Source organism: Protopterus annectens, chromosome 2.part0 (assembly GCF_019279795.1).
Source record: "Protopterus annectens isolate FY-2018-M chromosome 2.part0, PAN1.0, whole genome shotgun sequence".
NCBI classification, from domain to species: Eukaryota; Metazoa; Chordata; order Ceratodontiformes; family Protopteridae; genus Protopterus; species Protopterus annectens.
In genome coordinates, this window is record NC_056728.1 from 829,114,959 (window position 1) to 829,128,420 (window position 13,462).

The 13,462-nt window shown below is 37.3% G+C and overlaps 1 protein-coding gene across 1 annotated transcript in view; it reads left to right on the plus strand.

Annotated features, from left to right (window-relative positions):
- The window catches only part of SLC1A1 (solute carrier family 1 member 1), an 827,126-nt gene that overhangs the window by 536,424 nt on the left and 277,240 nt on the right, over nt 1-13,462 (plus strand). The window contains exon 5 of the mRNA XM_044061099.1: nt 10,940-10,982. Within this exon, the coding sequence (XP_043917034.1) occupies nt 10,940-10,982 (43 nt within the window). The remainder of the gene's footprint in view (nt 1-10,939; nt 10,983-13,462) is intronic.

Sequence of the window (13,462 nt, forward strand, 5' to 3'; positions counted from 1 at the left end):
GTGATTTAATAGGTAAGCATAAGAAGAAAGGAAATTATATAAGAAATATGTTAGAACTTATAAGATGTGCCAAGTTAAAACTTTGGGAAAAATTCATGGACTTACAAAAGGAGTATATATAGAACTGAAATAGAATATTTTATGGTATCGGAAGGGAAAGGAGAGATGTTCTGGAATAGCTATATTCTGTAGAAATGCAGTAATGATAGTACATGCAACTGTAGCAAAAATGGAAGATTAACCATTGTCAATTTAAAATGGAAATTACAAGTATATAGAATTATAATATTATATACTTATACTAATTGTAAAGAAAGGGAAATATTTCATCAGATTTTAGACTGTAGTGATAAATATAAATATAATAATAGGAGACTTTAATTGTGGTTTAAGAGGCAAGCATAAAAATAAAGGAAATTATTTAAGAAAAATGTTACAAGTTACTAGATGTGGTAAGTTAAAACCTTCGGACTAAAATTCATGGACTTACAAAAGAGGCATGTGTTGAGGTGAAATAGATTTACTGTATAGTATCAAAACATTTAGTTATAGGAGAACGGGAGGTAGTTGAAACTGAATTTTGTGGTCATCTTGCAATATGGCTAGAGATAAAGGAAAGCAAGAAAATTTTACACTGAATTTAATTTTTGTGTTAGATATAACATTTGGGAATAACAATATAAGTAAAATTCAATGGGAAATAACAATAGAACAAACAAAACAAACCTGTCTTTTTCTGGAGAACGTAAAAATTATCATTCAAAAAAGGCTTATATGATAAATTTACTACTGATGTGAAAAATAGCATACATAGCAAGTTTATTTATGTTTACAACAATATTTGAAAATGAATTATTGCAGATATTGTTTTTATTTATATAGTGTGTTAGATTTAAACCTAGTAAAAAGAGGAGTTTTGTAATAAATAAAGAAGAAGGACATTTAGGGTTAATTAACCCAGTGGTATATGCTGCTTCATTAAATTTATAGCAAGTGTTGAAATAAATGGATAAATGATAAAGATGAGAGATTAGCAGTAAAACTGTATAAGTATAAGTATGATAAATTTAGAGGTATGTCAAAAAAAGAGTAAAAGAGAAAAATAGCATATAAATGAAGAAATAAAATTTTACCAAGAAAAAATATTTTGGTAGAAAAAAAAATGATGATGTAGAAAAAGAAAGATATGTATGATATAAAAATGTAATCATAAAATATTACTATGTAAATCCATGGGAAAATCTAACAGACAAAAAATTAAATCTATAAAAATAAGTAAAGTAGAATGTCAATTTTTTGTATTATAATAGATAAATTATCAGTTAAAGGAAATATGTCGTATAAAAAGAAAAGTAATAAAATATATATACATTGTCAAGAAGATGAAACTAATGAACATGTGTTTTTGAAATATAAAAGAATAAAAATGTTATCTGGAAACTGTGTAAAGATTTTTATGAAGATATAAAAGAAGTGGTTAAAATAAACATGGATATGATGCAATATGGATATTATAAAAATCAAAGTAAAGAATATGTTAAAAGAAAAGATAAAAAGTTCTTTATGCCAGGTGAGCTATATGGAATAAAAGAATAAATGAAATAATGTTTAATGGTAAATGGATTTTAGCAACAGTATTAATTAAAATCAGGTGGTGGTTATGGAAAAAGGAGTGGAGGTCTAATAAATATGAAAATGTAGTATGATTGTAAAGAAAATTATAAATATGTGTAAATATATTAATATTTTGTACATTTGTAAATATGTTGTAGATAGGAGTCATTTTTTTCATATAAATAAAGAACCTACTGGACAGCCAGTAGACTCAGTGAAGGACATAGGGCACTGTGAAGGGTGGCAATATGACAGAAGGGGGACAAAAAAGAAACAGAATATAACTGCAGCTTCTGAAGCTTTTCTGAATGGTTTACACTGTTACACTATTTTTTTTCCTGTAAGGAATTGTTTTAGCTTTCAGGTTATTTCAGGTGAAAGTACTGTATCCCATTTTTAGTTGAAGATTTGCATGTCATTAGAGTTAAAGCCAATTATGCACCATGGCTAAGTAAGGAATGCAAATCACTGTTAAAAGCCAGAGATAAAGCTTGGGAGCAGTTTCATAAAAACAAATTCCAGAACTCTAAACTATCATTTCTACAATTAAGAAACAAAACAAAGAAATTAGTTAAACTTGACAAAATCAGCTACTACCATAATATTCAAACAAAACATCAAAATAAGCCGCAAAAGTTCTGGGATGCCATTAATAATATTCTGCACCCAGATAACTCCACTACACCCATTCCAACAACAACTAGTAGCTCAGACACCATAGCAAGTCAGCTCAATAAGTACTTCACAGAAACTCTCCTAGCCGTCTCAAATTCCCAGATCACCACCTCCACCTCTAAGCCATGCATATTCCAAAATCGCCCCGACTCCTTTACATTATAACAGTCTCTGTAATACCATAAAAAAAAAACTACTTAAAAAACTAAAACCAACTGGCAGATGATAAACTCCTCGCAGATTTCCTGCAAATTGCAGAAGAAGCTATAGCTTATCCAGTAGCCATACTAATTAACAGGTCAATCTCAGAAAACTTTGTGCCTAACATTTGGAAAATTTCCCATATTCTACCTTTACACAAAGGTGGTAATTCCACTGAATGACCAACTACTGTCCAATTGCCACCCTATTACCCCTATCACAAATCCTCGGGAGAACAGTTCACACACACCTGATGCATTACCTTCACACATACAAGCTACTTTCAAACACTCAACATGGTTTCTGCCCCTATCACAGTACTACCACAGCTGTAATGTCATTCACTAGCTCAGTGAACCACTGTAGAAACTATGGAACATTTTTCTATGACATTTTTCTGGATCTTTCTAAAGCCTTCAATATGGAAAACCACAACAAACTTATTTACAGCCTTTCCATTCTTAACATCAGTATTCCCTCTATTACCTGGTTTAAAAGCTACCTATCAGGACACCAGCAAGCTGTTAAATGGCAAAATGAACTCTCCTCCCTTCTTCCAGTTACATTAGGAGTTCCCTAAGGCTCCATCCTTGGACCTCTATTTTTCTCACTCTTCACAGACTCCACACCTCTGCCCCTCAAGCTACAGTAATACAATACCAGATGACTCCACATTAACATGTACAACCTCCTCCCTCCAACACCTCCAGACCATAACCCAAGACTCTTTTCTAGCTGCCTAAGCCTGGCTCACTAACACCCAGCTTATCCTAAATCCAAACAAAACCAAGCTCCTTCTCTTTTACCCTACACAAACTCACCCACCAAGCTTATCATTCCATATCACATACAAAACTAAAGTCACTATTACACCAGTTTCCCACACCAAACTTCTAGGTGTTGAAGTTGACAACTTGAAATTTGACATTCACATCTCTCAATCAATCAAAAAGTACACAAGAAATTAGGTGCCCTCTACAGAAACAAACAATGCCTGACCATAAATACAAAAGCTACCATTGCTCGTACACAACTCTTAGCAACTCTCCTAAACACCTCTCCCATCCTATCCAACCTCAGAAAAACTGATCTAGCTAAATTAGAATATTGTTACAATTAAATTCCCAGGTTTGCCACAGGTTCCCCATCATTGTACATCCCTAAAACAACTAAACTGATAGAACTACCACAACTACTACTCTTTAGTCAGCTAATCCTAGCCCATAAAATCCCGTATCAACCAGATAAAACCCCTGCCCTCCAAAATCTTATACAACCACATACCAACAATCGCTCTCCGCTCCTGCAAAAAACTACTTCTCAACATCTCAGAAGTGAACAACTCAGCTGGGTACTCACTCTCCTCAAACTTCATTCCCAAAATATGGAACAAACTACCACCGCAATAACCTCCAACTACTCTATAGTTCATTTAAAAAAACTTTGAAAATCACACAACTGAAACGTGGCTCTGCTCCTGCTCCTATCCTGGCTAGTTTCTGTTACACAAAGAATCTAAGAAGCCTGCACCATAAATGTTCTACTATTGTCTTTTAAATTGCAAATGGAATATATGCTGTATTTGACATTGTAGAGCTCTGTTTTTGTCCTCAAAGTGGGCATTTCCCACATAAAATTTTAACCTGAATCATCTCCATTATATGTATATTGTATAACTCCTATGAATTTTGTCAACCTTTTAGATACATCAAATTTGTTAAAATCTTACATAGCTACTTCAATCATGTTTGTTATCATCATTATTATTATTATTATTATTATTATTATTATTATTATTATTATTATTATTATTATTATTTGATATTTAACATTTGTTTACCAGGATGGTCCAGCTGGACAGCTAGTGCCCATTTTTAGCAGAGTCCTGGGAAGAAAATCTCCAAACAGTTACAGAGTATAAACAATGTAAAAAAATTAAAATAAATGACAGTCAAGGTGATAAAGTTTAGGTTACACATATAGAAATGTTAACAAGCTAATAGTATAGAGATACAGTACAGTTGTGTGATCTTACATTGCAGTCTTTTGACATTACAGAGCTTGGTGTAGTGTAGGCATACAGAAAACAAAATTTACAGTATGTACAAGGAGAAAAGAGAAGGAAGAAACTGTTGTAAAATCCCATGAGTGGAGGAGCTCCCTGGTCAGCCTCAGTAAGAAGCTGAGATCCCTTATAAGATCCTCCAAAGCTAGCTACGAAAACAGGAAATCACCACTAAATCCAAGGACAACCACAAAGCATTCTATAGCTATATCAAGAATCTAGATGGCAACACCCAGATCTGCTCTGAGTTACAGCACAAAGGCACGAAAATTACAAAACCAACTGATATTGCCAACATCCTGGCAGATAGGTTCAGTGCTAACTTTACCCCCCTCTCACACCCTAAAGGGTCCATATCTATACAGGAAGAATGCAGGGTCCCTGTAATCACAACTATGCAGGTAAAAGCTGCACTCTCTAAAGCCAAAAACACAGCATCCATGGGACCGGACAACATCCCAGGCTGCATTTTACATGAACTTCAGAATGAACTGGCTCCTCACTTAAGCACCATGTTCAGTAATAGCCTCGCATCAGGCTTTGTGCCCACTGAATGGCGCACAGCAACAGTTATCCCACTCCACAAAGGGGGAGCCACCACTGATCCCGGGAACTATCGACCTATTAGCCTGACTAGCCTGGTCTGCAAGGCCATGGAACGTATCATCATGGAACTCATAAACAAAAACATCGGAAACCTCCAAACTCTGGATCCCACCCAGTTCGGGTTTGTGAAAGGCAGATCATGCCTCCTGAACCTGATCGACTTCTTTGAGGCAGTCACCAAAGTTGTGGATGAGGGTAAGGTGGTTCACACGGCCTATCTTGACCTCGTCAAGGCTTTTGACACCATCCCCCATTCTGGAATTATAGCTAAATTCACTAAACTAGGTATAAATCCCTATGTCACAAGATGGGTTGCCAACTGGCTCACTGGCAGAACCCACACTGTAAAAGTTGCAGACTCCAAATCTGACCTCAAGGCAGTGGCAAGTGGAGTGCCACAGGGTTCTGTCCTGGGACCTCTGCTGTTTGGTATCTACTTCTCTGAAGTACAGGCTAACACAGAAGGTCTCTGGCTGATGAAGTTTGCAGATGACTGCAAACTAGGAGCCATAGCCAAGTCCCCAAATGATGTGGACATCCTACAGAAGGACCTCACTGAGACAGATGTCTGGTGTCAGAGCCATGGCCTCAAGCTCAATGCCAAAAAGTGCAGTGTCATCCCCTTTGGTAAAAACTCTGTACCCATGAACTACCGCATAGGCAACAATCTACTTAACACTGAATGCGTGATAAGGGACCTTGGGACCCAGGTGGATAGTAGTCTCTCCTTTGATAGTCACATCACCACAGTAGTCAGGAAGCCCTTCTACGTGGCACACCTCATCATCCAGGAAAAAAGAGGTCATTGTTCCCCTCTACTCGTCACTCATTAGACTCATTATAGAGCACAACCCCCCTTTTGGAATGTACCTCACAAGACATCTGCAGCAGCTGGAAAGGCCACAGAAGTACCTCACAAAGAGGATTACTGGCCTCAAACAAATGCCCTACACTGACCACCTCAAAAAACTCCAGCTTTACTCCGTAGCATATCGCCTACTCAGAGGTGATCTCTGCCTAACATATAAAGCTATGTCAAACCCAGAGCTGCTGGACATGCTACACCTAAAGAAATCCCAGTCCCTCCAAGCTACACGCTCTAGGGACCTAAACCTTGTCACCACAATAAACAGGACATGCTGGAGGGATAGATTCCTGTCCCAGAGACTTCCTATACTCTGGAACAAGCTACTCATCTATGTCAAGCAAAGTTCTTCATTAGCACTCTTCAAGAAAAATCTTGATGAGTGGATGGGAAATAGGAAATACACCCCGGGGATCACTTCTGTGTCTCTGCTGGACAGTGGCACAGGAAAATAACTTTCTTGGGTGGCGTAAGCTATGGTACCTTGCTGGCTAGGCTTACATAGGCCCTTGGGCCGATAGCCTAGTACCTACCTATGAACCTATGAACCTATGAGTGTAATACAGTATTAAGTGTTGACTAAAGAATAAAGGGTAGCTTCATTCAGCAGGCTGGGAGTTCATGGAGGTCCATTGCAGTTACATAACTGGGTGGTGTATAGATGGGATTTTAGGTGGGTTTTGAAGGTGGATGTACATTTTTGTAGCCTGAGGTCAGGAGGCAGGGTATTCTATATTTTTGCAACTTTGTGACTGAAGAGAGATTTCCCAGAACTGTTTTTACAGTGGATATTTTCTATTAGAGCTTTGTTACTGGATTGTAACTTCCTGTTTGAATTGTAGAAATTTAGGAGGCCTGTCAGGGCAGGGTTTTTTCAGGATAATATAATATCTGGTGTGCCAAGTTAAGTTGGTGGTATCGGTGTACGTTTGGGAATTCTAACCAGTGGAGTGTATGTAGGGATTAGCAGTGGTGGGAGCATGATCTGGCATTGGTAGCGAATCTGGTGATTTTATTATAGCATGTGGAGAGTTTATTAAGGCCAGTTTTATTTAAGTTTGTTAATACTGGGCATGCATACAGTAGTGTTGATAGCAGATAGGTTCTGGTGACTTTAGCTTCTGAAGTTTGGTACCGTTGCAGCAATAGAAGGTCCCTAGTTTCTTCTGTACTTTGGAGACAGTAAGGGATATATATTTGCTGTATTTTAGTTGTCGGTCAATGGTAAATCTTAGTAACTTGGCTTCTGGGACTTGGGTAATAAGGGTCTTGTTGGCTGAGGATATGGAGAAGGTAGTATCATGGCTTTTTGTAGGGTGGAACAACTTAAGTTGTGTTTTCTTTGGGTTTAATATTAATTGGGAGTTGTTTAGCCAATTTTCCATTTCAGTGAAGGATTGTTGGGTTTTGTGTTGGAGGAGTTGAATGCTGGATGCGGAGCAGATCAGAGTTGTATAGTCAGTGTATTGGACTATTTTGGTATTTGTAGTTGTGAAGTGGAGTTGATTTGTAAAGATGTTAAACAGGAGGGGGCCAAGGATGGAGCCTTGCGGTACACCAACTGTGACTGTGAATGGGGGGTGGCAGGGAGTTAAGCCATTTAACAGATTGTTGACGGTTGTCTAAACATCCTTTACACTAGAGCAGGGTGGGGCTGTCAAGGTTAAGGTCTGAGAGGCAAGTTAGGAGTTTATTGTGAGAAACTGTATCAAAAGCTTTGGATAATTCTAGAAAGGTGGCAGAGACAAGATTAACTTGGTTCCTGCATGTGTGTATGATGTTGGTGAAGTTAATCAGGGCTGTGGTGGTGCTGTGGAATGGGTGGAAGCCATGTTGTGAGTTGGATAGAATATTGTTGGAGAGAAGGCGGGTGAGGAGTTGATGGTGAACACATCTTTTTAGGATTTTTGATCGGGGTGAGAGGATTGCGATGGGTCACTAGTTAGAGAGATCAGTGGAGGGACCACCCTCGTGGTGGGGAATAATAAAAGAGGATTTCCACAAGGTTGGGATGATATGCTCAGTAATAGATCTGTTTATTAGCAGTGTGACATAGTTGGCTATCATTGGTTATTCTATTTGTGCTTTGCACCTTACTGCTATTTTTTTACTGTATATGTTGTATTTTTTCTTTCACTGTACTTTTTTAACTTTTGTACAACTTTCAGAGCATTTCTCCCTGAGCATCCATTGAAAAAGGACCTGTGTCTAGTCAGACTTTCCCGGTAAACAAATGTAAAATAAAAATAAAATAAATAAACAAAATGTGTTAAACATCTTGTTGCAATGATGCTGTAATAGAATATATTGTGTACCATTGGTAGACCATAATAAAATGAATCATATAAGCCACAGGTAATTAAATATTTAAAAATATGCAAAATTGTACTTTAACAATGGTTCTGAAATAGATAAATCAAAAATTATGTTTTTAAAATGACTTTTTAGCCATTGAAAAATGATAGATATGCGGCTTCAACACCTGATAAATTTAGCATTAGTTCTTAATAAAACTTCACATATCTCCCTTTTCTGCTGTTTTAATAACCTTAATAGTTTTACACAGTTTATCATTACCCTTCATGTTAACATTTATAAGAATTCATCAAAAGCACTCCTATCTCCAATGCAAATGTTAATAAATAAGGCATGCATCCAAGACATTTGCAAACAATTTGGTTAATTCATAGTTTGCTACATTCTCATGTTTCTCAACAGATGAGTCTGAGTCTCTGAAGAAGTAAACAAAAAGAGGGGAGGAAAGTTTACTGACAAAGTTTATGGCATATATCTGATTAGGGAACTTTTGTGCAGATTTTATCAAACTTTGACACTGTTTAACAGTTTTATCTTTTATCCTTTATATTGTGTATATATAGTTTTGTATATTCTGTTGTGGTTATATTGGAGCTTTTCTCTCGGGCCTCTACTGAAAATGGAAATATATCCAGCTAGACTAGCCCGGTTAACAAATGTAAAATAAATAAATATAAAATAAATAGATGTGTGGAACAGAAGTGTTTAAACATGTTTAACAGCCCCAAAGTGTGTGTGCGGGGCCCACTTTCAGTGGACGTTTTATGAGATTTCACTTTTCTTTGATGCAAAAGCTGTTAAAGATGCTATCAGTAATAACTTGTACATACTTCAGGGTACATCTCATATTGCTAAGATTATAGGTAGTTACGAGGCTTGTAGTCTAGGGCACCAGTAAGAAGCCTAGCCCAAATTCCCAGTTGCCCACTTGCTAAATGTCACAGTAGAAAAATGAGGGCCGAGAGATTCAAAACCTGTACCACAGGAACTATTGCTCAAAAACTTAATCCTTTGTGCCAATTATCAGGGGTAGAGATAAAACCTAAACTTTGGTCAAAGAATGCATGCAGTATTAAAAATAATTTAGGGAATGTTCTAAGTTAATATTCTAACAGTATGAAGTCAATGGCAGTAGGATTTTTTCTTTATGTAAACACATTAGCTAATTACATTAGTTTCAAAGTCCAGTAGATCAATACAGATGTAAAATTATTTTTTCAGATCACATCACGTAGTTTTTGTGGTCACTTGTTTAAGTTCAGCAGCTTTTTATGTTGGCATGATTTTATTCAGACACAGAATATACCACCAGTAAGATGTATACTAGTAATTGTTTACCAAAAACTGTAAAACACGGGAGTTTACATACATTTAAGTTTCAGATATTTCAATGGTATTTAACAGTGCAAGGGATGGAGGTATATATTTAACCCAGGGTCGATATTAAAAGCCCGAAAGGACTAAACATCGAATGTATGTACATCATCACATAAAGGTCGATCTACATGTACATCAAAACACGGAAAAAGCGAAATTTGAAACACCCAATGTGTTTCCTGGTCAGCAGCGTGATGGTGGGGATAAGGAAATATATCCTTTTCCCCACTGTAGTGCAGTCTCGGAGTTGGTATATTTAGGTAGGGTGTGTGGGGGGTGCAGGGCGGCTTGCCGCCCCTGCAAAAGCATGTTAAATTAATTATTTAGTATTATTTTTTTACCAACCTGTGTGGCTCATTCTGATGACGGAACTCGTTCGACATTTCGGATTTCGCTCTTTCAGTGTTTCGCTGTGTATGTACATCGACCTTTATGTGTCGATGTACATACACTTGATTGATGGTTAGTCCTTTCAGGCTTTTAATATAGACCCATCTAACCCATTAGAACTCAATGAATATTGTTTGTAAAGAAGCATCAATGCAGGACTATCATCTGGATTAAATGGACACAACAGTTGGTTAAACTCAAAGGCCCTGCATACATATATGCATGCAGTTACTGTCTAGGACTGTCGTTGTCTACACTACCACACCTACCATATGTGATACACTCTACCCCCATGTATGTACCATGGAGACATTACTTTTACAGTTGAATATCACAACTTCAGTTGAATTTTTATGTATAAACACATTGGGGCTGTATAAGTACCTTGATCATGGAAGCTTGTGGCTTATTCATGTTTTATGTACCATAAATCTATTAACTTGTATAAGACCTTGTTGCCACTTGCAATTTATATTTAAACTTGTTGGCACAGGTAATTTGCATTTATTTTGTTGTGTGTTATTAGTACAGATTAAGCTATTTGAGCAGTGTTACCTGAATTTTTTATTTGGAGGATCAGTTTCCATTTGTTCTGGTTCTCATTGCCTGTTTTCTGTATCACAGTTTCAGGTAGTTTCCTTAAGTGGTCATACACAACTGTAAGATATTGCTCAGTTGGTGGCTTGAATACCTTTCATTCCTCAGCCTCTTAAATCACATAAAATAAACACAATGAATTGTTTGACATTCGGAAATCTGTTGTTGACTGTCACGTGTACAAATCACACTCTTGTTTCAGGATTATTCTTTTCTTTGTTTTTCTTAAACAGAAATATGTTTCCAGAAAATCTTGTCCAGGCCTGTTTCCAGCAGGTAAACATTAATCTTTCATTAATAGTTTCATTGTTCTATGTTATGAACTTGGTAACTTTTGTTGTTCTCTTTTATTAGCTAAAATGAATTCATCATCACAGTCACCTCATTTACTATAAAAAAACGAATATTAAATACCTTATGCTCAAGTGCAGAGAAGACTTTCAACAGATAAGTAAGATTCTGTTACACAGATCACCTTCTCACCTGTCATTACTACACACTAGTCTCCAAACTCAGTGCTCATTAACCACATGGCTTGTGAGCTGTGGATCATTTACCTACTGCCAGGACAAATTTTACAAATATGGAGAGTGAAGTTCAAGTAAGCACTGCACAAATATTTTAGTGTAATTAATGTATTCTGTCCAAGAGCTGGCCTTTGTTCAATCCATGTGAACCTTCACAGTTATGGAAAGTTACCAGTTCACCCTATTTGCACTTTTGCATGCTTCATAAAGTATCCTGTTTATCTAGATCACCACTATCTGCTCTGATTTTGACAGCTTTCTCGTTGGTCCTTTAAGTATGATAAACTGTTCATTTGTCTGATGGCTAATCTGGTTATGTCCATGCTTTGGAGCAAAATGCTTTTGCCATCCTAAGTAGTTTCTAGAACAGTAGAAAGGGAATTTGGCACACTAGACTGCAGGGCACACTGATCTGACAACCCCTCACCCACGGTCTGTAATTAGTTGCAGTAATGGTCATGTAATAAAAGCCTGTGAAATGTCAGTATTTTAACATAGTTTGACAGATTGCAGGTTGCAGTCGCTTACAGGTAGCTTGGAAACAGTCTGACTAACTGAGCTATATTATTTATAAAGTACTTGTCAACCATATGTCTATCAGCACTGCTTTTTATGGCAGTTTAACTACCTTTTAAAATTTGGACAGTTTGAGATACAGTTTACAAACTGATTATTAAGTCCCCATAACCTTGATATCTTAAGTGGCAGGTTAGTTGTCAAGCATTTTTTAATGTTTTGTGCCTCTGTAAGTTGATACCCAGGACAGATACCACATTCACATCACCTTTCCTATGGCACTGGTAGTTTCATTTATAGGCAAGTAATGGGAATGGTTCTTATTATTGAGATCCAAACTTGTCAACCTCTCAAATTGTCAAGTTGCCCCTTCCCTGGAAATGGTGCAACCCCAGAGGATGTTTATATTAATGGGAGGGTTGTGGAGAAGTGAAGGACACGGGGCCAGGGATATGCAGAAATCCCACAAAATAAAACAAAAAACTTGTCTGTATGGATCTGCAGGTGACAAACTTGAATAAATTGGATCACAACAAGTTTGTCGTTGATATTAAGAGCAGAGCAAATGGATTTTTTTATTCCCTCCCTTCCTAGAGCTATACAGTCCTCCGATTCCTCTAGTGGCTACCATGCCCAAGCAATCACTTGATCCCCCATTTTCTACTTCCATGTAACCTAATGGCATTTTTTGGAAGTCACTAACTACATTGAGTAAAAATGAACATCTTGTTCTACAACTGGCTAAAGCATTGTGAAGTGGTAAAAACGATGACCTTCACAGCAAGGTTGAAAGCACCTGTTCTTCTGGTTGAGAAAAGATCCGTGCAGGATATATGTTTAATTGTCAGACATTTCATGAGGGTTAAAAGGATGTCCTTGTTAGTATCTGTAGAGATCTCAGTAGTATCACAGCAAATGTATGTGATATTAAAGCTTTCCTTTACTTTTAGGAAACTTAGAAGGTGTACATTGGGAGGGCTCCTCTACTGTTGTTTAAGGTGAAATTCCTTAAGCTTAATTTGCCCGCAGGAAAAACACTGAGAATTACAACATTAATCACTGTTTTCCACCACTGCAGGAGCAATTTCTAAGTGTGCACAGGCAATGATTCACTACCTTTGGGAGATTTCTCCCTTCTTCAAGTTGATGCAACCATGGAGATGATATATAGATATAAGTTTGGGGGGGGGGGGCGGTCTTGTCCCCGACATCAAGGGTGAGGGAGTAGTATTTTGGATTGCCAGCTCTGAGGACATCGAGAATTCATTGTAGAAACAGGTGGGATTTGGATAAGAAGCTTTGGATGACCATGTAGCTGCTCCATTCATCCAGCCTTTTTACTTTGCCTTTGTCTAGAAATTCTAGGATGAGTGTAATTTTTCTGGTTTATGTTTGTTCTTTGGCATCACTGTATGAAGATGTTCTATCCTCTGATATAGGTGTGGTTTGTAGATACTTTTCTGGACTGGAGCATGACATGCATTACTTCATCATGGTACTTCTTCCTCAGCATTACATTTCTCATTTTATAGGCTATTAGATGTAGGGACCCTGGATGTATGTCCAGAAGTGTTTTTTGTGAAAGTATGCCTAGAGAGGTCTTGAAATCCACCCCCCCCCTTTTAAAAGAAGTCACTGCCAAAAAAGAGCAGTCCCAGCACTTATCCCTGAAGGACTACAATTTTCACTGGTTTCTTTGTAGAGGTGGACTCC